Here is a 27,958-nt window from a genome sequence, read left to right as displayed (position 1 = left end):
CTTTTGTCACCCCTGGGCAAGGGAGCGGGAAAGTAGCGTCAGGCTGAGCCCTTCTTGGCAAAGGGGTCGAAGGAGAAAGTAGATGTGCGATCAGAAGGGCGCTGGGCGCAGAGTGCGCCCGGGAGGCCACAGGTGCCCCGGGAAGCGGGCAGAAGGCTGGGGGTCCGGATGCTGGCCGGGGGTGCCAGAGGGCAGCGCCAGCCCGGGTGCGCCCGGGAGCCGCGGCCGTTCACCTGCCCGCGGGGGCGGGGCGGGGCGCGGTGCTGGGGCGCGCCGCCTCCCGCCGCCTGCCTCCCGCCCGGGGAGGAAGCGGAGGGGCGCGGTGTAAACAGAGCGGCGGCCGTGATGTCAGCCGGTCACATGGAGCCTCTTATGGCTCGGGATGGCTCTCGGCGGGCGGGCAGCTGCTGCAGCTGCTGCTGTGGCTCGGGCGGCGGCGGCGCGGCGGCGGCAGAGGGGGCTCCGGGGTCGGACCATCCGCTCTCCCTGCGCTCTCCTCACCGCGGCTTAAATGATGTATTTTGTGATCGCAGCGATGAAAGGTGAGCCCGGGCGCCCCGCCGGGGCCGGGTGGGCTGGCTGCTCCGGGGGGCGGGGAGGCGGGCGTGCAGGGGGAGGGGTGGGCGCGCCTGCCCGAGCGCACGTACTGCCCGGGGCTGGCCGCGGGAACCCCGCCAGGGTTTTTGGGGGCCCTGCAGCGGCGCCCCCTGAGCCGGGTCACGGGATCTGCCTGCCTTCTGTCGGGGCAAAGGCGCAGGGGCTGGACGCACCCCCCCGCCAACTTCTGTCCCTTCTGGCTCCTGTCAGTCGCCCGGGTCCTCCTGGCACCCGGCGGGGCTCCCGGAAGAAAGTTTGCTGGGAGTCGCCGAGCTTCTGGCAGGGAGGGGAGGCTCTGAGGAGCTGGGAGGAAGCCGGGGGCGCCCGCGACGGGTCCCCGGGGCCCGCACCCCGGACAGCTCTGGCCTGCGTAGGGAAGGCGCCGCGGCCAGGCCCGGCCGAGCGTGCGCGCGGGTGCGGTGTCATCCCCGGGGACTGGTCAGCGCCCCGGGCCTTGGGCCCTCCCCGCCTCTGCGGCCCGGCAGCCCCGAGCGCCCGGCGGCCGCGGGCGGGGGACGTGCGGCCGGTCCGCGCTGCGTGCCCGCCCCGGCCACTTCCGAAAGCGCCCAGGCCCTAGCGAGACGGGCTTCGGGAACGTGCCAAGACTCCCTCGGGGGCCGCCCGCAGCCTCGGCGCACCCCGACTTGATACTTTTGGGTTGTGGATGGATGTGGGGAAGCAACTTCACCTCCTACAGGATTCGCGGCCAGTGGTGGAGGTTAGACGGCGGCGAGGAGCCGGCGGGCGCAGATTAGTCGTGGTCAAGACTCCGTCGAGCCTCCTCGCCCGCCAGCCGGCCCTGATCAGAAGTCCTTAGCCGGGCTGGTGGCCGGATGGCAGGGGGGACTGGCCGGAGAGAGGACTGGCTTCAGGTCCCCCTAGGTGAGGAGAAAAGAAACCGTGGCAAGTCAGGGAAGTTTCTAATGAGAAAGCCAAAGTTTGGAGGTGTGCAGGAAGTCGCCTGCGCGGTCGGGAGAAGCCGAGACAAGCCAACACCCCGAGAGAAACTCAGCCCGCACCCCGCCGCCCGCTTGTGAGCCAGCAGGTTCTTCGGGGTGGTTAATCTGCCCGAGTGGCTTCGCAGACCCGGCCGCTGGGAGCGGGGATTTACAGCCCCATCTGTTTGCCGCGGACCGGGCTCCCTTAACGCGCCGCAGTTTCTCAGACCTAGACAGTCCTGCGGGGTCTGCGCTCGTTAAACGTTTGCTAAGGTGGAGGTTTTGTTGCAATCCTGCATGAAGGAAACAGGTTCGGTATCTGGCCTAGGTTTACTTTCGGATCACCGAGCTTTGCCTTTCTTCACTAGAGATTGGGTGGCATCTCTTTTATTAATTATTAACAGGCCGAAACGTACTGGACACTAAGATGAGCTGCTTGAGATGAAATCTTCTTATCCGACGTGCCCAGAGCAAAATTTTTGTCCTTTCCCCGGTGGTTTGAGGGAAATGGAATTTAATCATTTTTAGAATATGCAACGGATAAAGGAAAAGGGAGGAGACCTCCCTGTGATCCACGTTCTTAAGCCTGAAGTTTTTTTTGTTTTCTTCCCAAAATGATTTTAAGATTTTCTTACCGACTTTTTCTGTAGAAGTGTATGCTCCTCCCCTCCCTCTCAAAAAAACTTTTATGCTATTTCCTGCAGTTCATTAATCCTGTAAAACGATTCAGACAGCCTGTGTAGTTAAGACATTTTCTTTCTTTTTTTTCTTTACGGTATGAAATAGATTTGGGGAGGTGTTAATCCTAGTCCTTATCTATTTTATTTGATATAATTGGTGTCGATTGGGGAAGGGTAAGAAGCAGAGACTATTTCCCCTAATGAACAGTAACCACCAAACAATTAATAAGGAAAGTGCGTTTTAAGGTTTTAACTTAATTTTGATGTTTCTAAGTACTTGGACTTTTGCTTTTGTAGTTCTAGTACAAAATGAAGTTCCATACTATCACTTAGTGATTATCACAGGAATCACACCAGCACCGTATCCCCCCTAGAGCTCTAGCCCACACATTTGTCTTGGAGTGACCTCTGGCTGCCAGAAGATAATAGATTCAGAGTATTGTACTTGGGGAAAAGTGGCTCAGATACACTGGCAATGCAGTTTTTCTATAAGCTCATCTGGAGGAGGGGAAGCTGGGGGGGAGCGGAAAGGGGGCGATGCGTCTAGACAATTAGAATATTTCATTCCAAGTATCATAATATCCTGTGTCTTAATAGGGTTATCTTGCTCTGATGCATATTTAAACTGAAGAAAAATAGTTTCTGGGAATATAAGGAATGCTGTAAATATTTCCATATCGGATTTAGGGGGAGGGAGGAGAGGGTGGCGGAAACCGGCCCAGAATCATATTAAATACTTCCCTACTGCCTCTCAGTTTTAATAGTTAAATTGGTTCCATATGGAAGGGAGTTTGTATAATTAGATTTTTTTCATATGAAACAGAAACACTCTTTACAATATAGCTGTTCAGTATGTGTATGCATGTAGCAGGGGGAGGGTAGAACAAGCCACCATAAAAGAGAAACATTCGCTTTGTTGGTTGATTTACTGATGTTTTTTAAACATCATTAAGTCAGGCCTTTTGAACTCACGAAAGAAGAAAATCCTTCCTCTGCAGTTCGTTGTCAGATAAGTTTAGGCTTAAAGTGGATTCATGCTTAGAAGTAATAAATCTTCATTGGAGCAATTCTAGTCTCATCTTTCAGTTTTGTTTTTGTTTAATTAACAACAGAATTCCAATACCATTTGGATGGCTTCTTGGGCAAACCAAGAGAGCCAGCGATAACATTTATAATCAGGGGAGCACTTGTTCTGCTCATCACAAAAGTGCTTTGGCCAAATGTCAGGCGGCAGCCAGTGCTGAAAGGAAATGCGAGTGCCTCATCGGTTTCAGTAGATTATGCCCCTTTGCTTCCTAGGAGCCCTCAGCCAGTGTGCATGTAAATGGAGTTAGGAGAGTGAAGGGAGGCTTAAGGGGAATGTCTGTCCCATAGTAGATTGTTCCGTGTGCACAATCTGTGCGCAAACACAAGGCACGATACTACTTTGAAAATACTGTATATGTGGGTGACTAGGGGTATTTCCAGCTCTAATAAATGTGATTTTATAGTTTTGAAGAGTGTGGACTTTCTCTTTCCCAAATGAAGTTTGAATTTGTCCCTCATCTTATTTTAAGCACTGTGTCAGCAGTATCCCTCAGCTGGGACTTTTGTTCCACTTTCATGACCTTTGATGGGTAGGATTGGGAGAGGGTAATGGCTGGATCTTGGAAAGAGAAAACCCAAATGGCTATTCCAGTGAGCAGAGTGCTTAGCAGGCAAGGAGAGGTCACTTCTTTTATAGACAAGGAGGATCTCTGAATTCATTTGCCCATGGGTGATAGAGGGAGTTCAGACCATCTATGAAGCTGAGAATATTTTAGAAGCACTGTTTTCATGAGCAGTCTCTTGATTTTATATAGTTCAGTCACATCACTTGAAATGCAAAGCAATATCATACTCAAGTAAACCACTTTGCCCTCGATTTGAATTGAGTACCGTATAATTTATTTAATCCTGCCCAGTTATAAAATGATATAGTCTTTAATAGGCTTAGTCCTTTAAATATGTCTGTGTACATATATATTTAAATATATATGTAATTTAAATGTTAGGGTTTTTTACTATCTAGTAAATATATAGGTAAATATATTAATAGTTCTTACCAGACTTCTCTTTCTCCCACCTTTCCCTCCCAGTCAAGTGAATCACAATAAAATGGGTGAGATCAGCAAGTAGATAATTGCAGAGCATCTGCAATAGCACCCAGCTATTTGTAATTTGTTCTGGAGCACCTAAAAAAATAACATTTACAAATGACCTTTTATGGGAGAAAAAGTTACTGAATGGATAGATAGATCTGCGGAGGTAGAGTTCAGTTATCTTAAAATTTTTCTGAAGTTATTTTAGTGATCAGTAAAACCCCTTGGGGAAAAGGAAGGTGGGATGATTTGGAAGATTAGGGTTGAGATATATATATATATATGTACACATACTATTGATACTATGTATAATATAGATAACTAGCAAGAACCTACTGTATAGCACAGGGAACTCTACTCAATGCTCTGCCGTGACCTAAATGGGAAGGAAATCCAAAAAAGAGGGGATATATGTAAACATATAGCTGATTCACTCTGCTGTACAGCAGAAACTACCACAGCTTTGTAAAACAACTGTATTCCAATTTTAAAAAAGAATAAAAAATAATAAAAGTAACATTATTTATAAAATAAAAAACATGAGTGGAATAAATCTATACTTCATTGTAGAAATGTTTTCTGCATGAATTCTAAATTTTCATGTTTATTAATAAGAAATCAAGCCTACCTTAACCTATATATTTTATATTTATTAATTTTATAAATCATAATTAGATGCTCAGAGTTAGCAGCTACCCTGTATTTATATTTCTCTGTTTTAAAAGTAATAATTTGGAGAGGTCCACCAGTGACAACACAGGTGTGAATTCACATTTGGTATTATCTCAGAGACCACATATTGACCCATTGATGAAAGATTTACTCATTATTTCTCCCCCCTCTAGCTCCTCCACTAAGGATTCCACCCTTTCACACCAGCCTTTGAGGCATGGACTTAGAGATTTGCAGTCAGAGCTTTCTGTATCTGTCATATCGTCTATAACATGATGGAATATGGTTTTTCATTGTCATAGCGCTATATCCAGAGATAAGAGGTCTAAACTGACAGACAATAGCGTATATTAGCCAACAGGCAAAATATTAATATAAGAAATCAGTTGAAATATTTTGTTTCTAGATTTTCTTTTTTTTAAGTGACATTTGTTAGCCCTCATCATATTATGAGGAGGTAACCCAATAACTTTAAAATCTTTGTATAAGAAGTAATGTCGGGTGGGGTGGGGAGGGAGATGGGAGGGAGGTTCAAAAGGGAGGGATATATGTATACCTATGGCTGATTCATGTTGAGGTTTGATAGAAAACAACAAAATTCTGTAAAGCAATTAAATTATCCTTCAGTTAAGAAATAAATTTTTTTTAAAAGTAATGTCAAACCTCTTCCCTAGGTTTGCCAGCAATTTTATTTTTTGCTTTTGATTTCATTGTCTCTGAAATTTATGAGGCATTTCATAAATAAATAGAGGATGTTAATCTATACTTGTTTTTTGCTTTGTGGCTTACATTCTTCTCTCATTTAATCCTCCCTAAAAAGTCATTGACTCTGTCCTGGTTTTTTGAAGAAACTGAGGCTAACAAAAGTTATTTGTTATAGCCAAACTCTTCCAGCTGGTACATGGTGAAGCAAGGACTAGAGCCCTAATTTCTACTGTCTTCATGCTGCCTCTCCTGGAGGAAGCTGTGAAAATGTCCTGGATATAACTTTGTCTCTAGTTAGTAGAAATTATAACTCTGGCATTTATAAGGGAAAAAAAAATAGATTCAATTATGTAATGCTTTGCTGAGCTTAATATCTTTAAATTACTATTTAATAAAATCAATTTGGTACAAATCGGGTTATTCTTATTTGCTTACCATTAGTTCTCTTCATCCGTGATTTTCATTAAGTCTGCATGTTGTAAGAGGATCTGGGTGAAATGCAAGCATCATTTTCCTAAAGAATATGGAATACTATGGTACGCAGCTAACCTGTGTAACCTATCTCCATCATGGTGGAATCAAGCTGGAGGTTCATCTATACGTCCACATATCTTTAGGCAAAGGAAGCATTCACAGATACATCTTTAATATCCTTTTATGGAGTAGAAAGCTCTTGCTTCCTTGGGCTTGTGAGTGCTGTCCTGGTTGTTTCCGTGACAGTTAAGGGGCATGATCATGGACGTAATCTTGAGAAATCTGTTGTCTTTTAGGAAACCAGAGTCAAAGTTTCCGAGTAGATAGATCTGCAAAAGCTCATTTCTCACTTGATTGGGATTTATTTCTCTGGCAACTGGATTGAGCTGTCTGCCTGAAAGCAAACAAGTATCATCTCATAGAGTCCTAGGAAGAGCAGAAACCTAAACTTTCATCTCGATACACACCCTATTGGCATTCGGTTCCTCTCTGCAGCCTGCCTGCCAATAATTGTCTGGTTTTGCTTGAACACCTCCTGTGATGGGGAGCTCACTATCATTAGAGGAAGCTTATTCCATCTTGAATATGAAAATTCTTTTTATATCAAGCGTAGCTCTCTCTTTTGTACTTTTAATCCTCTGATTCTTTCTTTGGGGGTAATACCCAACACATTTACTCCATCTTTCACGTGAAAGATGGAAGGATGGTCAGTTATTGGAAGATCGAGTGTGAAACACGCCCACACTACGTTCTCAGTCTCTGCTTTCCCTCTCCGCTCCATTCTATTCACAGTCAGCCTTCCAACATCCTTGGTTAGCTTCTTCCCCAAACACATTTCAGTTTGTCTAGAATTTCTTAAAATTCTTATACCAAGTTTTTGTACCACAACCCTAGTCCCAGTTGTGATATGACTGACTCAGCACTTAACCCACTAGGTAGTAAAGAGTAAAGATTTTAAATTTTGTTTTAATTTCTTTGAGATACATGAGCTAGGCTGTATCTTTTGACCGTGTCATGAATGGCTTTTGTGATACCACTGTAATTTTTGGAAGTGGACTTTTGACCTACTTAGAAATACTTTTAGATGAACTGAAGTTGATATTAAATATCCAAGAAAATCAAGTATATTGAAAAAATAAAGGAACATTTGGAGCATTTCTGAGGCGTTTTTCTCCAGTGTCAGAGCTGAGATAAGGCTGCCCTCTAGTGGGTACTTTCCCATGGAACACTGAAAGCAGTAATGGTGCCAATGAATTTCCCATCAGGCTAGTGGAGAAGGTCAAAGGTTGAAGTTATTTTCTCGATTGCTGTGGGGCATTCTACATCAGATTCAAAAGTGTAATTTATTGCTGTGCATGGTTAATAGAAATATATCTGTAGTAGAGATAATAAATTTTTGAAGTTTTCTTGAAGAAAGTAAGGGAATATTTTTTAAAAACTTAAGATAGATTAAAGATTATTTATAAAATTTCATTTGGCTCCATATTAAGTGTAAATATTTAAGTGATACTTGGTTTGTGAGTAAATAATTATTATGACTTTTGTGATAATCCTTTTTTCAAAAAAAAGAATTTCAACCTTAATTCTATTCCCCAACCATTAAATATTTTTTTTAAATAGAGGTTGTCAGTCATCTTGATCAGAGAAATCCAGCATTTTCCTTTTATAAATCTAAAGCTTTGAGAGTTTTTTGTTTGTTTTCAAAAAAGGGAGACACTGAGAAAGAAGTAAACTGGTATAGCTCTTTTTGGCAATAAAACAGTTTATCAGTGGATGCAAATCTATTAACCTGTTTTGTTTCTGAAGATTTAGTGCTATAGCATCCTGCTCACCTAAGTATACACAATTTGCCAAAGAAATTGAGCAATTTATTACACAGGTTTATATAACATTGTATCACATATGCTTTAAAACACTGCACGAAGTAGAGGTAAGCATTCATTTGTGTCATTTTTAGGATACATAGATAATACCAATGAAATGTGTGCTTAGATTTCTGTGGTCTGTTGAGTGTGAAACAGTTATGAAACAAGCTGGTTTCTGTATCGGAATCAAAGAAATAAGTATTGATTTTTCTATTTCCTTAAATATCATTTGTCACTGGTGCTATGAGAAGAGAGGAGAATGCAAGTTTACGTGAATTTTGCATTGCTCAAGTAGTCGAGGTTTCTGAGCTGAGCCATGATAACCAGGGTGATCGCAATGATAGATAATCACCAGGATTTTAAAGGATGACAGTGCTGGCTTGTTCCTACCGGAAAGATGAAATTTCATCTTTACGTGAAAAAGAAGGAAGGGAATTTTTTAAAAGCCAGGAAAACATACTGTTTAAACTTTTTCATCATAGAAATAAGGTAGTGTTTCAGAAGTGAAGACTTGTGGTTAAGTCTCAGATCTGGTCTTGAAGCAGACCGTTTTTCTAACTGCGCCATCCAGAAGTGTGATTCTTTCACCAAATGAGAAATATCCTCTTTTTCACAGAATGTTATTTTCATTTTTCAGTCATTGGGTTTTTTATTTTTATCTTCTTTTCTTTATCTCATGTCATATCTTCAGTGGAACTATAAATAACAAACTGAATTTGTCTCAACAAATATTTATGAAGTGCCTACTGTGTGCTGCGTTATTCAGGTGACATCTGTGTGATTTCATAATAGAACGAAGACACCTCCCTCCCCATCTTAAGCCATGAATCAGCATTTAAAGACAAGTACTGAGAAACTGGTAGTCATGCTTAACCAGGGAAAGCTTCTCTAAGACTACTGAGCTTATAAGTTTGTAGTTTCTGTGAGCTCCACCCTATTTAAAACAAAGATTTTGCAACATGAAATGAAACATTAATGTAACTGGATAAAGTTAGTCCTTCAGTTTACATGTGAACATGATTTCCTTCCAAATAAGCCACAGAGTAGCTCTAAAATCCTGCCTAAGCGGTGGCTCCGAACCTTTGGAGAGCAACCCGTAACCCGGAAAGTTACAAAGGGAGATTCCCGGGGAGACCCTGATTCCGTCAGCCTGGTCTCAGCCGGGAAGGTGAGTATTTAGAAGGTGTCTCAGGTGCTGCCAATTCAGATGGTTCCCGCTCTCTCTGCAAAACTTCCCTCTTGCTGTCAGAGCACAGTTGAGCAGCAGAATCCTCCAACCCTTCAGTGGTTCTCAAATACCATCAATCTTCACAGTTAGCTGAGAAACATTTAAAAAATAAATGCCCAGTCTCCACCACTACCTGCCTGGTTCTGATTCTGATGGTCTGGGCTGAGGCCAAGGAATTTGAACTTGTAAAAGCTCCCCTTGGGGACTGAGGATCTGACATGTTTGGGAACTTCTGCTCTGGTCTCACCCTCTCCTCATCCTCGTGAGGGAAGGATACTTAGAAGGTCAGGGATGTTAAGGTAAGCAGACACTTTCCTTTTGAGGCCACTGAAGTCTCCTTTCAGAGTGGAAGAGGTGCCTACTATGAGTAATTTCTGCTGTAGTGTGCATGTTATTAACACATTTGAGATAGTCTTATTATTCTGGCTTTTCTATCAACTAGTGGGTAGGAACAAGTGGGCAGACTCCCAGTCTGTTACCTGAAATGGCCCAAACAGGAGAGGACCATATTCCTCTTCTGCAGAAATCTTGCTCAGGGTTCCTATCAGAAAGATGAAACCAGTTTCTCTGGCTTTTTAGCCCTCAGTGAGCCACCGGGCTGGGTCTCGCCACCATGGTGACCACTCAGTGGGGGCAGGCTGAGGATTGTGCTGCAGAAGTCAAGGCCGACTCCAGTGGAAACAGTGATGACTTTTTTCTATGTTGCTTTTCTTTCCAGCAACAAAGTACAGGTTTTAGAGCCCTGAAAGCCTGCAAATGTTTCCTATTTACAAGATGGTATTTCTGAAGCCCTGAGCACCCTGCTTGTATGTGCCAGTGCCCAGGCTCTAGAATGGCAAAATCTGAATGTCACAGACACAATCCTGCGTTTGTGCAATTTAGATTCTAGTCTGGTGAAACAGATACAAGTGGAACCGTGCTGGGTGAGTGGGAGAAGGCCGATCCCTTCCGCACAAACTCCAGCCCCCTCCTTCTTTGGAAAATATAGGTGCCATAGCCCATCACGTGGCAGACATGACACCGTGGGAGCGACGCCCAGCACAGCAATGTTCATCTGTGGTCTTGTGAGTGTATGCTCTGACGGAAAGAGGCAGATGATACCTCCTTCTCTCTCTTTAGTCACTAAGTCGTGTCCAACTCTTGCGACCCCATGGACTGTATGTAGCCTGCCAGGCTCCTCTGTCCATGGAATTCTCCAGGCAAGAATACTGGAGTGGGTTGCCATTTCCTTCTCCAGGGGATTTTCTTGACCCAGGAATCAAACTCGGGTCTCCTGCATTGCAGGCAGATCCTTTACCGACTGAGCTATGAGGGAAACCCAGATGATACCTAGGTAAACATAAATGAACTAGAGAAATACAGATAGTGACGACAGCATGGCCAGCACAGAAAGTGGAATGACTTAGAATTGCTTATGGCCTCATGGATGAACAGGAGGGAACAAAATCCGAGATTTCTTTTCTTTTTTTTCTCTCTCACAGGTGGTGAGCATTCTGCCATAACCCAGGAGGGAATTTAGAGGTCATCTGTTCTCTTAGTGATCAGCCTTGTCTGCCCATTAGACTTGTCTAGAGACAAGGCTTCACTCCTGGAAGCTCTTGATTTTATTGGTCTGAGGTGGGTCTCAAGTATTGATAATGTGTTAAAAAAAACTGCCCAGATGACTGTGGTAGAGAAACCTCCAAGGTCCAACACCCTTACTTAATGTGTGAGTCGTTCGTCCCAGTACAGGGCAGCAGCATTGGATAGTGGAAACCACCACCCCCACCCCATAGGATTCGGGCGGACACGTGGATTCTCTTCCCAAGTCAGCTACTTAGTATTTGTCAGACTACCTCAACTGCTCACTTTCCCCTTTTGTAAAGTTGGGGAAACTTGATAGCCATCAAGAGCTTTTCCAACTCTCCCATTCTGTGGAAATGTTTCCTAAAATAAGAAAAGGGCCACGTTTAGTGTCCATAACAATTCCCTCTAGTTTCATTATTCCTTGTCTTATCTCTTCATTGCTAGGGGTGCCTTCATCAGCTGATCAGCTCCTTTGGGAAGTAAAAATTTAAGGTAGAAAGAGGTGATTACTTTTTGCCGATTATTTAACTAAGTTTAAGAATGAACAAACTTTCATTAATATTAATGCCCAGACTTAGTTCTGGTAAATTACAGTCATATATTATCAAATTCTAGCCAAAAGCCTTTTCCATTTTTGATGGTTGAGTTAAAACCGAGGAGGTTGGGGTAGAGAGACTGCTTGAAAATGGAAACCCTGGAATAGTCTTAACCATTGCACACCACAAAATTTTATTCCTTACCAAATATTCCAGGCCAGAAATCCAAAGACACTGAGCCTTCTCCGTATATTGTTTGCATTTTTTTTTTTTTAAAGAGCAGAAACAGTGTATCTCCTATGTTTCCAGCTTATAAAAGAGAACTATGGAACTAAAGTCTGTCATTGAAAAATATCATTGTACTTCCTCATCTGTGACCCTGTATCTCTAAGAAATTGGGTTTCATTGAAACATATTCAGAAAGATAGCAGTTCATTATAAACCAGCATGGTATGATGTAAGCACCTTAACTTTATTTCCTTTTTGTATGGAATCTCCCAGTGGGGTTTGATAATATTAGGCAGTTGCACAAGTGATAAAGGAGTTTGAAAAGTAAATCTCATAAGAACTGGCACATGAAATTAGAGCCGTGTCTTTTTCAACAGAGTTTTGTGTGGTTTTTTTTTTTTTTAGAATAAGCACATTGCTTGTTTTGCATGTATATATTTAAGAAATTGGACACACAATGATATCCATTTATTCTCCTAAAACAGAAAATTATGGAACACCATCTTCTGCAACTGAAGTTGTATCCATAATAGCAAGCACCTTCTGAAAAATGATACCATTTAACAAAATAATTGGCAGAAACCTATTTCAAAAGCAATGTTTCTATCACAAGCATAATCATGTAGAACAGAAGTGTTTTTGTTTCCACCACTGCAGAGAAACAAAGTCGTTTAATATGAGTTAAGATGTCTCAAAGTTTTGGCAGACTTTCTAAGCCCCCTGCTGCTGTTGCATTCAGAATCTCTTTTAGAAGTTTCCATGTGATTTCAATGGCTGCTTAAGGGAAATATTGGCTAAACTCCTCATTTTGACTGTTAAGATGGCTTGAGTGTTTTCAGAATGTTTTCATTTGCTAGAAATATGTTTTGCACTCAGGCTTCTCTTGTTGAAGAAGGTTGGTTACCAGCCATCTGATGACGCCTCAGGGTGTTTACAGAAAATGTGGGTGCTGTAGTTATATTTGAGTACAGGCCTTCCCCAACAAAGATAGTGTGGTAATCAGCAGAAATGGGAAAACATGTACTTAAGGACTGATGCTTGTAAAGAGGTGCCGTAAAGAAACATGGTTGTTCAGATGTAAGACATGACTGACAGTTCTCCTTGTAGGCATGCTAGTAACAATAAAGTCTAGAAGTTCAACATCAAAGCGATCACAGCTTACTCCACCAGTGACTTGCACATCAAAGAGGGAGCGCAAGACAAAGGAAGCGCACGGAGGTACGTTTCTGCCTGGTAGCCAGATGCTCACGGGGAGCTCTCAGAGCTCCTCTCTTGAATGCAAAGTGATTTTTTTTGCCGATCATAGTTTTCATCTCATAAATGACCAAGAATGTGAAAGGAGGGCAAATGAGCATTGTAATTGCTCCCCATCACTCTAAGTTTGGTTAGAAGAAACTCATTGCTGGAGAGATCAGTCCCTCTGGTTTCCTTAAAGAGCAAATTCCATACCGACATGGGCAGCTCTGACTTCACCTAATAGGGTCCGGGTAATTATTCACAAGATAAAAGAGTACAAATTGGATACATTTCAGGTTGGTTGTTCTGAATTATGCTTGACAAAAAGCTGGACCTAAGTTTCTGGAGTTCTCTCTCTCTCTTACATTTTTTCAACATTCGCCTTGTGGGTGGATTTTTGCTGAATCAGGTGTGTGTTACCTAACAAGTGTGTGTGATAATGAAATTTAGACCTGTTAAACCGGCTCTTCATTAATCACCGGATCTGTACTTCAATCTCTAAAGCCAATGGTGTGTCCTCCAGAAAACCAAAAGTAGAACAGGAAGAGTCTAGATTTGATTCCCCCCTCCTTGTTATTAAATTGAAAATAAAATTAACTATGCAAGCATTATGGGTATTTTGAAATAATATGCTTTTTTTTTTGCTTGCCTTTGAAATCTGGAGTTCTTTTATCGTTCATCTTCAGTAATTTACTCATTTTTAAATGCTATTGAAAAATAGTAGTGCTCTGTGTAATCATTAATAAATACAAAGAAGCTTTCTCAAGGCTCTAGGGAGACTTAATAAACACAACTGTGTTACTAACTGATGCTATACCGAGCTGACAAAAGTAGTGCATCGGTAAACAGAAGTTAGAAAGCAAGAAGTTAAAGAACTATAGGGGATTATGTAGACATCAAGGGTTGGAAATTATAATAAGGCCTCTTTAGGGGAGCATTAATTTGCATGTGGCTGAATTAGGACACCCAATTATTTCTGAGGACACTATGAAGAGCTCATCCAAAATATCCCCAAAGTGAAAGGTTTGGGTGGTTTGGGAGTTAAATGGGATAGAGGGGGTACTGAGCGTGTCATATTTCCTATAACTCACCATAGTTTTCCCAGTAGCTTGTTAGAGTAGCTTTCTTTGTCAGGGAGAAAAATGCTGATGAACTCGAGTACTGCTGTTTCTTTGTTCTATACACACAATTTATGTTGGATTGCCACAGTGGAATTTTTTTTTAAGCGGGGAGCACAGGAATGTGGAGACAGAAATAAACCTTTTAAATCTTCTTTCTGTGAACCCCACAAGGACAAGAGCATTGAGCGGATTAGAGAGTGGATTTATACCGATGCTATCCTCTACAGCAGTGGTCCTCCACGTGTGATCCGGGTACCCCTGGGGGTCCCCAAGGTATTTTCAGAGGTTCCAAGAGATTAAAACTCTTTGCATAATAACACTAAGACATTATTTGCCCTTTTGACTGTACTGGCCATTTGCGTTGATAATGCCAAGGCAGGTAAAACTCTTGGTGCCTTTGCAGGAATCAAGGCAGTAGTCATTCTCACTATTACTGTGGACTCTCTGGTAACAAAACATGACCAAGTTCATTTGAGGCTGTCCTGATGAAGCAGTACAAATTATTAAGCTTATTAAATTTTGACCCTTGAGTACAAGTCTTTTTGGTGAAATGGGAAGTGCACAGAGAGCACTTCTGCCCTCACCAAAGAAGGATGTTGCTCTCCAGGGAAAAGTACTTGTGCCACTATTTGAGTTAAGAGCTGAGTTCAGACTTCCCTGGTGGTCCAGTGGTTAAGACTCCACCTTGCCAATGCCAGGAGATCGGGTTCAATCTCTGGTCCAGGAACTAGGATCCCACATGCCCTTTTGGCATGGCCAAAAGATTTAAAAAAAAGAAAAGCTGAAGTCACTGCTTTTTTGGTGGAATGCCATTTTTTTAAGGGCTTCCCTGATAGCTCAGTTGGTAAAGAAACCGCTTGCAATGCAGGCGACCCCAGGCCATTTTCTTATTAGAACAACTGACTACAGTTCTCTGACTTACATACACGTCCTACATTTTCTCAAAAATGAATCAAGTAAGCCCATCATTTCAAAAAAAATGTTTGTTGTTTAGTCTTTAAGTTATGTCTGACTCTTGAGATTCCATGGCCTGTAACCCGCTTGGCTCCTGTGTCCGTGGGATTTTTCAGGCAAGAATACTGGAGTGGGTTGCCAGTTTCTCTTCCAGGGGATCTTCCCAACCCAGGAATCAAACCCACATCTCTTACATTGGCAGGCAGATTCTTTACCACTGAACCACCAGGGAAGCCCTCAAGAAAAAGTTGACAGTACGTGTTACCAGTAGATATAAACTTTCAGGCAAATATTCAAATTTTAGAACACCTTTATCCAACACCATGAACTTGACAGTATCCCGACATGTAGTTTTCTGTTAATGTAGTTGGTGATATCAATAAATGTGATTATTGGATATAATTCCATTTGGTAATGAAGTCAGGTAATGCAACATGTCAGCATCTAAAAGAGCTATGTAACTCATTTATCTAATACCGATACTTTCACAGGCTTCCCTGGTGGCTCAGATGGTAAAGAATCCAAAGGACCAATGCATGCTATTATAAAAATAAGGATGGATATAGAAGATCATTCAAAGTACAAAATATACCAATGTATTTGAATTTAATAGAGGGTGTAGAAAATTATTGATATAGCTTCAAATTCCATATTTCAACTAACCTTTAAGAAACTGCCACTTGTTTTGGTATAGTATCAAAGCAGAAAACCCAGAGTTACCTGAAAAGACTATTAAAATGCTCCTCCCTTTTCCACCTTCATATCTGTGTGAGGGCAGATTTTCTTCATCTACTTCAACTAAAAGAACACAACAAATCCAATGCAGAAGCAGATATGAGAATATACCTGGGTTATTTAAGCTAGAAATTAAAGATGCAAAAATAATGGCAATTTTTACTAACCTTTTGTTTGGTAAATATCTATTTTCCATAAAAATACCTTGTGTCAATATGTAATGAGTTTATTATTGTTATTTTCAAATTAATTATAGATATATATTGTTCAGTGTTTTCAGTTTTAATTTCTTATATGGTATTGATATTTAGCCCACATAAACAAAAGCTGTTATAAGAGCATGAAATGATCCAGACAGCCAGAGTTTGAAAACTGTTCTCTACAATTTAAGAGGCATAAAAGATTTTATGACAAAGCACAAGGTAACAATAGAGATGGACTTTATATTTAGGCAGAATTTAGCAGACAAACCCCAGATTATATATCAAACAAAGCACTTTCAAATGTAAATTAAAGAACAAATTTTCTAATCCCCATTTGTTTATAATATTTTTCTCTTTATTGGTTGTGGACAGCCAATGCTTATGGTGACCTTTTTGTTCTCTCTCTCTTTTTTGTTTTAATAAAAAATATATGAAAAAAAATTTTGTACAATGAGTACAACTTTGGAAGGAAGGATCTCAAGTCCTGGTAGATGTGAGATGTTTGTCATTAATATGAGTGCTTTGGAGAATTTTATTGCTGTGTGTAGAGGTGGAAAACTAGCAAGATTCTGCCACCCCTCAAGTGATGTGTACTTTGAGGTTCACCAGTCCCATAGATCCCCTCCAAGAGAGAAGTTCTGCCCAAATAGCCAACCTAGAGTGTGACAAGAAGGCTGAGCCTTCACCTGACTTCAGATGCACTTGGCAGAATCAGTTCCATTATACTGATAAACTATAGGAAAGTCTGACCTTCCCTGAAACTCCTTGTGAAAAATAATTAGAAAGCAATGCCCAAATGCTTGTTCTTAATTTTATAATCATGGCCCTTTGTTGCTGGGCCATTGGCCTCTTTGTTGTTATCAAATAAGGGGCACACAGGTCTTGGCTCCATTTGATTTCCTTTCAGCAGATGGTAAGTTGACTGGAAGCAAAGGCATTTTGACAGATCTGCATTGCCAGGGTCTTTCTTCTTACTCCTGCAGCTAAGAGAGGAATTGGTGCCCCTAGATCCAGCTCAGTGTCAGAGTAATCAAGACCCCTCACTCCCATCATGGTTTTATTAACCAATTAAAGGTTAAGCTGAAATGTGTAAATAGAGGTTCTACAATGGTCCAGAGCGAGCCTGGCCAGGAGAAAGATGATCTCTTTCCTCTTGGATCTGCTCAAAATCAGGAGGGCTGAGGAGAGCAGGAGAGTCAGGTGATCTCGCTTCAGAACAACACGCAGTGATAATGTGAGGGAAGGATGGGAGTGGAGAGGAAGGAAACGAAGACAGCATCCTGTCTTCCTTAGAAAAGCTGTGGGGAAGGCCAAGTCCTCATCTCTGTCAGAAGGGTTAGAGATTCAACTGCAGGCCTACTCGTGGTTACAGAGAAAACAAAATTGCCTCCAGATCTCTGAGATAATTAATTCTCTCTGAAGTAAAATGGCCCTTCATAGACATTGTATTTTATTCAATTTCTAACATTTTCCTGCTAACTTAACTTAAAATCATAAATTTTATATGTTTAGTTTTGCATTAGTCAGTAGTTTTGACCCAGGCAAAGAAAAACTAAAAACCCCAAAAGGCATTTTTTTTTTCCTTGATCTGAGAGTGTTTACTGTGAAAATTCATCAAGCTTACATTTGTGAGTCAGGCCTATTTCTGTGTATGTTGCACTTCGATAAAAAGCTTACTAAAAAGGTGGGGGCATTCTAGTACCTTTTTGTAAATAAAACGCTCACAGTACTGAAAATATTCTTGAGACTGTAAGCTTTGGGATTTTTCACTCTGATTTAACCACATTTTGTTCTCAATTCCTTCATACCACCACTTCATAAATAGAAGACTGAATCTGTGACCTGATGCAAGGAGAACTAATGGCATTTATAGACTTCAAATATGTGTACAGAGTCATAACTGTATCACAGTAGCCACCTTTACATTGTTCTTTCCTTTTCTTTTTTTCTAATGTTGGCTTTTGAATGGTCCAGGAGGAAGATAGGAGGAGAAAGTGAATCAGTTGATACAGTTAGTATTGTTAGCTCTTCACTAAAGGGTCTGGGTTTAGGTAAGGATGGGTTGAGCCCACTGGCTGTATTTTCAAAATGTATCATCTGTTTTTTCAGGGCTCCCAATGGTCACCTAGCTTAGCAGCCAAGGGCAAAGTTGCCCCTGCCCTCCAGCCCTTTAGTGGTGCCTCTTTCCAGACCACCTCCTCTTCCCTCTTTTTAAACTCAGTGTTTCCGTCTTGTATCCCATTCTCTCCCAGGTCTTCCAGGTGATATGAGGGAAATGAATAAAGAAGGAATATGAGAAATTTGGCATAAGTATAAAAGCATGGATGGATTTGGAAATTTTTCCAAGTAGAAGGTTTAAGTCCCAGTAATACTGCATGCCATGCCAGCTGAAAGATCTTAGGCAAATCATATAATATCTCTAAACCTCAGTTGTTGTTTTTTAGAGCTGGCAGACAATTGCTTTACAATGTTGTGTTGGTTTCTGCCATACAACAGCATGAATCGGCATAAGTATATGTATATACCCCCTCTCTCTTGAGCCTTCCTCCCAACCCCACCGCTCTAGATCATTACAGAGTTCCAGACTGGGCTCACTGTGTTATACAGCAGCTTCCCATTCGCTCTCTATTTTACGCATATACCTCAATTATATCAACTCTAAAATTAAAAAATAATAACATGAACCTCATGAGTTTTGGAAAGTAGAAAGTAACACATCCAAGGTGCTTTCTACAGTGTTTCACTATAAGAGGTGCTTGGCCCATCATAGGCAGTGAACAAATATTATGATAAATAATGCCACCCACATCACATTCACATGGGGGAATGGGACACACTGTGTACACAAATTTAAAGTCAGGGTAATGACTTCATCTCAGCTGACGCATGCTGGCATTTTAACAGGGGCCTTTGCTTGTGCCCAAAGACATGAGTTATGTGAGCTGGTCAGATAGGGGCTGATGGAAGTCAAAATCTGGTGGTATTTCTCATTATACAGCCTAAGGGGTTTTTAATTCTGCACCAACCAAGCCCTGCCACTGTGAACAGTAATCCAGGTCCTCGGACTGTCATTTTTTAAAGTGGTTCTTCTGTGCCAAGCTGTGTGAAATGGATTCCCACATTTCATGCCCCTGTGAGCCTTTCATGCCCCCTTGGAGGCAGGGCAACCTACCTACAACCACAGAGCTAGCACACAGCAGCCTTTGGAGGTCAAGCCTATCTGACTCCTGAGCCCATGCATTGAACCTCCTTGCTACTCTTACCCAATAGCACAGCACCAAGCGGGTCTCACAGAGATACATGGTTCCAGACTCTGGACTTGGGTTGCCAGCAGACTAGGGTTGTGAGCTCCTTCAGAGCACTTTGGTGGAGTGGCAGGTAGGCAATATTTGTGCAGGTATTCATGGAGCATCTACTGTGTGGCAGCACAAAGCGTTAGGAGCAGACAGAAGGGATGATGGAGTCCCTGCCTTCAAGGAGCTCACAAGCCAGTGAGAACCCAAGGTGGAAATACAATCGTGATACAGTGTAATTGCCAGATTGGAGTAATGGGGGGCGGGTTGTTGGAAGCACACAGGAGCAGCCAGAATCAGACTGAGTCAGGAACAGCTTTCTATAGGAGGCCGAGGCTTAGCTGAGCTGTAAAGCGAAGGAGGGTATTTCCAACAAAGCGTAGAGCTTGTGAAAATTCTCAAAGGCAGTACAGCAAGGGAGGTGAGTTTGGGGGCAGCAGGTACTTGAGTGGCCTGCAGGGACTGCAGGAGACGAAGCAGCTAGAGGAGGTGGTGGGGTTCAGACCATGAAAGGCCCCAGCTGTCACTCTAAGGGGGTTGTTCTCTTGAAACAGGTGATGGTAAACCACAGAGGGAGGTCACCCAGCATTTTTGAGGCACATGGAATCACTAGGAACAATCAGATGTTCTCAGTATCTTCCTTTCTCTTAATCATTTCAGTGAAGGAAAGGGAAAAAAAAAAAACTTTTCGGATGTAGCAAAAGACACTTCTATGGTACAATTTGGGTTTCTGTGCAGGCACTTCATCTCTCGTGAGCTGTTGATATATGAAAGGCATCTACCACAAGACTCCTTCGGTGGATTTTTGCGCTTTGCTTGTTAGAAATTGATTCGGGGACTTCATTATGATGTCGCCAAGATGAATGGGGCAGCAGTGTTTGCGCTGCCGGGAGGAGGGAAAACAAGGTTCTGTGGTGCCGCAGTTCAATCACGCTGCTTACAGAAGTAGGGCCATGAAAGGATGGAGGAGCGTGTCTTTGATACTGGAAACCCTGTAGCCCTGTTGGTGCTACAAGCGAATGCTTAAATTAAAGGTTGGAGCCCGCTTTCAAGTATTGACTAGCAAGCAAAAAGCTCAGCCCACACGCGTGCACCTACTCAAGCTTGTTAAAATAAAAATCCACTCTCAGCTAGGCTCATGTCACAGCCAGCGTAATTATGACATGGACGCCTGCTGTTTGAATTCAAGAGGCTGGAGCACACGTTTATTTAAAGATACACTGGGTAATCGAATCCGTGTTAGTCAGGACTTAGGCCCAAACTGTGAAGCAGTAAATATCATTGCCAGCTGCCGCTCAGGTTGGTTCTCCATGGATTCAAGATCAACACTTGGCCCTGGGCAGACACATCCAGAAGAGAGGAATTTGACTCCCTGACCTGAAAACGGGTTACTGACCTCTCTCAGCTCTCATCTGCCAGTGGGGATAATAATAACCTCCCCCTCGGTGGATTGTTTTGAGGACTAAATGAGACAATACCTTTCTGGTGCTTGGCCCATCACTGAGTGCTTCATAGTATGTGTCTCTTTAAGGTGACTCAGTGTATGTATTTATTGACATATTGTTGATTTGCAATGTTATGTTTATGTCTGCTCTATAGCAAATAGATTTAAGGGACTAGATCTGATAGATAGAGTGCCTGATGAACTCTGGACAGAGGTTTGTGACATTGTACAGGAGACCAAGACCATCCCCATGGAAAAGAAATGCAAAAAAGCAAAATGGCTGTCTGAGGAGGACTTACAAATAGCTGTGAAAAGAAGAGAAGCGAAAAGCAAAGGAGAAAAGGAAAGATATAAGCATCTGAATGCAGAGTTCCAAAGAATAGCAAGGAGAAATAAGAAAGCCTTCCTCAGTGATCAATGCAAAGAAATAGAGGAAAACAACAGAATAGGAAAAACAAGAGATCTTTTCAAGAAAATTAGAGATATCAAGGGAACATTTCATGCAAAGATGGGCTCGATAAAGGACAGAAATGGTATGGACCTCACAGAAGCAGAAGATATTAAGAAGAGGTGGCAAGAATACACAGAACTGTACAAAAAAGATCTTCATGACGAAGATAATCACGATGGCGTGATCACTCACCTGGAGCCAGACATCTTGGAATGTGAAGTCAAGTGGGCCTTAGAGAGCATCACGACGAACAAAGCTAGTGGAGGTGATGGAATTCCAATTGAGCTATTTCAAATCCTGAAAGATGATGCTGTGAAAGTGCTGCACTCAATATGCCAGCAAATTTGGAAAACTCAGCAGTGGCCACAGGACTGGAAAAGGTCAGTCTTCATTCCAATCCCAAAGAAAGGGAATGCCAAAGAATGCTCAAACTACCGCACAATCGCACTCATCTCACACGCTAGTAAAGTCATGCTCAAAATTCTCCAAGCCAGGCTTCAGCAATATGTGAACCGTGAACTTCCAGATGTTCAAGCAGGTTTTAGAAAAGGCAGAGGAACCAGAGATCAAATTGCCAACATCCACTGGATCATGGAGAAAGCAAGAGAGTTCCAGAAAAACATCTATTTCTGCTTCATTGACTATGCCAAAGCCTTTGACTGTGTGGATCACAATAAACTGTGGAACATTCTGAAAGAGATGGGAATCCCAGACCACCTGACCTGCCTCTTGAGAAACCTGAATGCAGGTCAGGAAGCAACAGTTAGAACTGGACATGGAACAACAGACTGGTTCCAAATAGGAAAAGGAGTACGTCAAGGTTATATATTGTCACCCTGCTTATTTAATTTATATAGAGAGCACATCATGAGGAACGCTGGGCTGGAAGAAGCACAAGCTGGAATCAAGATTGCTGGGAGAAATATCAATAACCTCAGATATGCAGATGACACCACCCTTATGGCAGAAAGTGAAGAGGAACTCAAAGGTCTCTTGATGAAAGTGAAAGAGGAGAGTGAAAAGGTTGGCTTGAAGCTCAACATTCAGAAAACGAAGATCATGGCATCTGGTCCCATCACTTCATGGAAAATAGACGGGAAAACAGTGGAAACAGTGTCAGACTTTATTTTTTGGGGCTCCAAAATCACTGCAGATGCTGATTGCAGCCATGAAATTAAAAGACACTTACTCCTTGGAAGGAAAGTTATGACCAACCTAGATAGCATATTAAAAAGCAGAGATATTACTTTGCCAACCAAGGTCCGTCTAGTCAAGGCTATGGTTTTTCCCGTGGTCATGTATGGATGTGAGAGTTGGACTGTGAAGAAAGCTGATCGCCGAAGAATTGATGCTTTTGAACTGTGGTGCTGGAGAAGACTCTTGAGAGTCCCTTGGACTGCAAGGAGATCCAACCAGTCCATTCTAAAGGAGATCAATCCTGGTTGTTCATTGGAAGGACTGATGCTAAAGTTGAAACTCCAGTACTTTGGCCACCTCTTGCGACGAGTTGACTCACTGGGAAAGAGTCTGATGCTGGGAGGGATTGGGGGTGGGAGGAGACGGGGACAACAGAGAATGAGGTGGCTGTATGGCATCACCGACTCGATGGACATGAGTTTGAGTGAACTCCGGGAGTTGGTGATGGACAGGGAGGCCTGGCGTGCTGTGATTCGTGGGGTCGCAAAGAGTCGGACACAACTGAGCGACTGAACTGAACTGAATAGCAAAGTGATTCACTTATATGTATACCCTCTTTTAAAAGTACTATTCTTATCCAATACGGTTTAGCTGGATCCAGCAGTAAAGAATCCACCTGCCAATGCAGGAGGCACAGGGGATGTGGCTTTGATCCCTGGCTCATGAAGATCCCCTGGAGTAGGAAATGGCAACCCACTCCAGTATTCTTGCCTGAAAAATTCCATGGACAGAGGAGCCTTATGGACTATAAGGCTCACAAAGAGTCGGACACAACTGAACGCAGATACAGTGGTTTTATCTCAGGATATTCAATACAGTTCCCTGTGTTATACCATAGGACCTTGTTGTTTATCCATAATGTAATTTAATTTTATTGTTTATAGATTTGCTTAAACAACAGGCAGGAGTATGACTTACATGCCACCCCTTTTTTTTTCTGGCTACCATTGATAAAGGCAGAATAGTCCAACTATCTGTAATAGCCATGGGCTTATTAAATTCTTTGAGTTAGACTTCCTGCATTTCTGGTGGTTAGATAATATGCTCATGTTATCCAAGTGTTTGGGAAAGTCATGGTACAATCTGCAAATGTGAGGTATCATGACCATTTTCTGACTGGTTTTTCATGGGTTCTTCCACTCGCCATACAAATTTCAAAGTCATTCGCCTCTCTTGCCCTATATGAGCCATGTGAAATGCAGGCCAGCATCTTCTCCAACAAGTGAATCCACTTTAAACCCACTTTATACTGAGTTGCTTTCTACATTTAAGGCTACTCAACTTCGTTATGTCATTTTAAGTAAACCCCCAAATTCAGATTATGGGTACTGAGAAACAGAGGAGAGTACACTTAGCATCTTTTCTGCAGAATCTATAGAACTTCATGCATGGAACTTAGAGCTGAAGCCTCCTTCTCCCCATATCAGAGTGCTGGAATTTATGACCCATGCAGCATGCTCTGGTATATGTAAGTTAGGGCATTATTCTATTTATATAACTCACACTCTGCCATTTTGCATGGATTATTACATTTTAATGAGAAAAGCAGTGAGGTCAGTTTAGGAGTTGGCATGGTGTTCTGATGAGTTTTGATAACTCCCCAGATGGAAGCAGAATTCTCATCATGGAAAGTGACATAGCTAAAAACAACAGTCCCTTGGCTAGTCGGGCATTTTATAAGGTATTTGACACATAGCAACTTCAAAAATCATCTAGTCCAATCTGTACTTTACACAGCAAGTCCTTGGGAGTTGAAATGCCCTGCCCAGGATAAGCTAGTGGCAGGTTAAGTAGACTCAGCATCTCCTTACTTCTCTTCTAGAATTGTATTCACTGATTGTGTTTCATTAAGAGATCTGCGAAGAGTTTACTGGAAATAATCTTATATCAGAAAGGGCTGTATAAGTGATGCGATAGGTCTGTTTAACTCTTTAGTAACAAGGCCACCCATTTTTATCAAAACTCTCGTTGGCGTCATTATTTGTATTTTCATCGAAAAGGAACAAAAATTAATTCCAGCTAACAGCAGCATCACAGAGAAGCCCTGGGCTTTCATTTAGCTCTTTTAAACACAGAAAAACACAGGAAACCGCTTCAAATACACCATCACAATGAGTTCAGACTGTGTTAGAGAAGCCAGCAGAACTCTGTCCCTTCCTGCTGAGAATTGTGAAAATCTATCCTCATTGTTTGCTGTGGTCTCCTGGCAAGGGGCACATCGAAATTCCTCCCCAAGGGGGAAGAAAATAATAGCAGGAACAGTAAATAACAACGCTCAGATAATACAGATGGGTAAACATTTCCAGCATTGATTATATAAAATACTGTTGACAAGCCACGAGCAGGCAGAATGAGGAGAGAGTGGAAAAGATGACTTATATCTGCCATTCAACTCTGGGCTTAGGAGGCAGGAGGGAAACAGAGCAGAAGACGTGATTAACATGATAATGTCCATCATCGCATGTGTAGGATCACGGGAGGGTCCTGAGCCTGAGCGTTATCTGATCTGGGCCGCTCCTGTTACTCCAGAGGAAACAGAAACTCGAAAAGGTTAAGTGGCTGGCCCAGCCTCACACACATCACAGCAAAGCCAATTTTGGAACCCTGGTCTCCTGCCTGTCAGTCCAGTGTTCCAACAACTGTAGCATGACCCCCTAATTGAATCTATGACAGGAGTGGCATCAGGGGTACAAGATGAGGCTCATAGTAATTTCTCTAAATAGATAGATGTTTTAGAATCATCTCCAAAGGGCAAAAACTTGTTAATTTAATATTGCTTAAAATCGTAAGCTGTCATCAGATCCAGAAAGGAAGGAACTTTTCATGTCTAGTTATGCAACAAATACTTACTGAGTGCCTGGGCTGTATTTGTGTGACCTGTGGTCCAGGCTCAGTTATCTTCTCTCTCTTCTCGGGAGGGGATCACTGGATCTGTCCACTTCACCTCCCTTCTGTCTGAGGATGTCATGCTCACATCGTCTCACTGTCCTCTACATTTTCCAATCCTTTTAATCTAGTCTCTAAATGTCCGTCTCTGTTCTCTTCCTTTCTAGCCAGTGTGGGTTTCTCCTGTTTCTCTTACTCTCTGCTCGCTGACGTATTTGCATCACTTTAGCTGCAGTTAATATCGGCTAAATCAAACCATATTGGATTGAATAGCTTCTATTGATTGGTGCATAAAAGGATGCTTCAGCTGGCCAGCCCTACTCTCTGTCCCTTCTTTGTCACCAGTAGGTTTAACTTACTCAAAACCCTCCTTGTCCTTGTCCCTCTGTTACCCCTGTATTGTTCATCCTCCTCCTGTTCAAGCTGGCTCATCCATTTGGACTGTCGTTGCTATCAACAAGGTATCTGTTTGCGGAGGTGCCTGAGATTTCATTTACTTGTTATTTACTGAATGAGAAGACCAATTGTCATTTTTCTTTGCTGTTGTCCAGTTTTTACTTTTACCCATCACCCCTCCCCAAATTATCATGAGGACCAGAATCCTTATTGTCATGAGTTAAACCATATTGAGTATCTACTCCCTATTTGCTAAAGGGAAGACTTGAATTATGTAAAATATGGAGCCTTTGGTTTCTTTTGAGAAGGAGGGCACAATGAGCAAGTCACTTTCATTGATTAATTTAATTCAACCAGTTTTCTCTGTATAATGCCTCTCCCCAGAGAGAAATTAGATTAGATTCTATATGCCAAAAGAAGGAAGTGTGAGAAGCACTAACCACAAAAATTTGATTTTGTAAGTCGTATCATCAGCTTATTTTATACTCTATTTTATACTCCAGGAAATGTCATAATCTTAGTATTTTTTTTCTTAGTTCAGAACCAATCCAACCTGAAATCCATGCATGCATGCATGCTAAGTCACTTAAGTCGTGTCTGACTCTTTGTGACTCTGTGGACCACAGCCCGCCAGGCTCCTCTATCCATGGGATTTCCCAGGCAAGAATACTGGAGTGGGTTGCCATGCCCTCCTCCAGGGTTCTTTCCAAACCAGGGATCGAACCCTCATCCCTATGTCTCCTGCATTGGCAAACAGGTTCTCAACCAGTAGCACCACCTGGGAAATCCATGTGAAAAATATAAAAAATCTCCCATCAACTTTTATCTACTTCTTGGCTTTGCCATTCAAAAGTTGCCCACTCTTGCACCATGCGAAAGACGCTCTTCTTTTTTATATATACTGGGGAAGCATGCAAAATCACCCTGACAGGTTGCTGATAGGAGGATAGGCTTAGATGCAAGGTAAACTTATATTCCCAGAAAAATTAAGGATGCTCTCAAATAAGTGAGCTCTGTGTCAGAGGCCTTAGATATGGAAGACAGGGAGGCCCTGGAAGTGGTCAAATGTGTTCCAAGATTGTGCCTGGTCTCTCCCAGGAGTTAACACAGAAAGGTCTGCCCTCCCTGGTCACACCCAGTGTGGACTCACCACTACCTTGTTGGAGTGAAGAGGCATCCTCTATCCTCAGAGGCTTTCTAACACTTGACCAGGGTATATGAATGGAGAGGTTTGGGTCTTGAGAGTAAATCATGTATGTTGCTGTCTTCTTTCCCTCAACTATCCCAGTAATAAAGAGCATAGAAAGAGGAGCCCTCACTGCTGCATCACCTCCTGGAGATGTTTGAAGGTTCTCACAGGGAGGAGGGACCTTAGGGGCCAATTTTGGCATCACTGGCTGAGGCTGCCTGGCTGTTCTGCTTCCCGGTGGTTGGGGCAAGCTTTATCTCTGCAGAACGGAAAGATACATAGAGGCAGAAGCAGCAGCAGGAGGTACAGGGCATCATCTCTTTTCCAGCAGAGCACTACTCCTCTGTGCGTATGTTCTGAGTTGCTTCAGTCATGTCAGATGCTGATCGACGCTATGGACTGTAGCTCACCAGGCTCCTCTATCCATGGGATTCTCTAGGCAAGAATACTGGAGTGGGTTGCCATACCCTCCTCCAGGAGATCTTCCCAACTCCTATATCCAGAGCCTATTTTCCTGGAAACCCTTCTTCCTATAGAGCAACAGTTTTCAGCAGGGAGCGATTCTAACTCCTTGGGGACATTTATCAATGTCTGGAGACTCGTTTGATTATCACAACTGGAGAGTACTACTAGCATCCAGTGGGTGGAGGCCAGGGATGCTGCTAAACATTCCACAGTGTCCAGGGCAGCTTCCCAAAATAAATAATTATCCAGCCCTAAATGTCAATAGTGCTGAGGTTGAGAAATCCTGCCACAGAGCATGTCCTTTACCCTGTGTTCACTGTGGGCCCCTCACACATGACATCTGCCTTTTCAACCCAAGTAAATTTTATTTTAAAGTATTTATCTTCCCTTTTAAATAAGGTATAAATGGAAAACCTCACTGGCAGGAGGAGCCCCAAAGAACTCAGAGATCATCAATGTAAATTAACCATTAAAGTTGATTCATACTGCTTGCAGTGGTAGAAAGACATGTGCTGTTGAAAGAGGACATCTCTTTAAAAGGAAGGCACAGAGTCAAACGCTCAATGCCCCTGGGCAGGTGATATGAGCGTGGCAGAGAGAAGAGGCACCTGGACCACTGGCCAGCACATGTGCCATCTGGAGCAAGCCACCTCCCTTGGCTCTGACCACCTGTCACCATTTAGGATAACTAGTCCACCATCACCAGGTCTTTTGCTTTTTTCAAGAAAAACTGGAGACCTGGGCTTTTATTGACATTCCCTGGCTATTAACTTTAAAAA

The 27,958-nt window shown here is 42.6% G+C and overlaps 1 protein-coding gene across 6 annotated transcripts in view; it reads left to right on the top strand.

Moving 5' to 3' along the window:
- RORA (RAR related orphan receptor A) overlaps positions 1-27,958 on the top strand; it is an 811,723-nt gene that overhangs the window by 706,700 nt on the left and 77,065 nt on the right. Inside the window, exon 1 of one of the 6 annotated variants that reach the window (XM_055437104.2) lies at positions 377-542. The exons of the other annotated variants lie outside the window; for them this stretch is intronic. Within the exon in view, the coding sequence (XP_055293079.1) occupies positions 512-542 (31 nt within the window). The 5' untranslated portion in view covers positions 377-511. Of the gene's footprint in view, positions 1-376; positions 543-27,958 lie in introns of those variants that run through there. 6 annotated transcript variants of the gene reach the window in all.

The sequence above is a fragment of the Moschus berezovskii genome, chromosome 9, assembly GCF_049115385.1.
Source record: "Moschus berezovskii isolate FMDL1 chromosome 9, NW_MosBer_1.0, whole genome shotgun sequence".
Lineage (NCBI taxonomy): Eukaryota > Metazoa > Chordata > Mammalia > Artiodactyla > Moschidae > Moschus > Moschus berezovskii.
The sequence above is the reverse complement of the archived record's forward strand: the minus strand, read 5'-3'. Positions and strand labels throughout refer to the sequence as shown.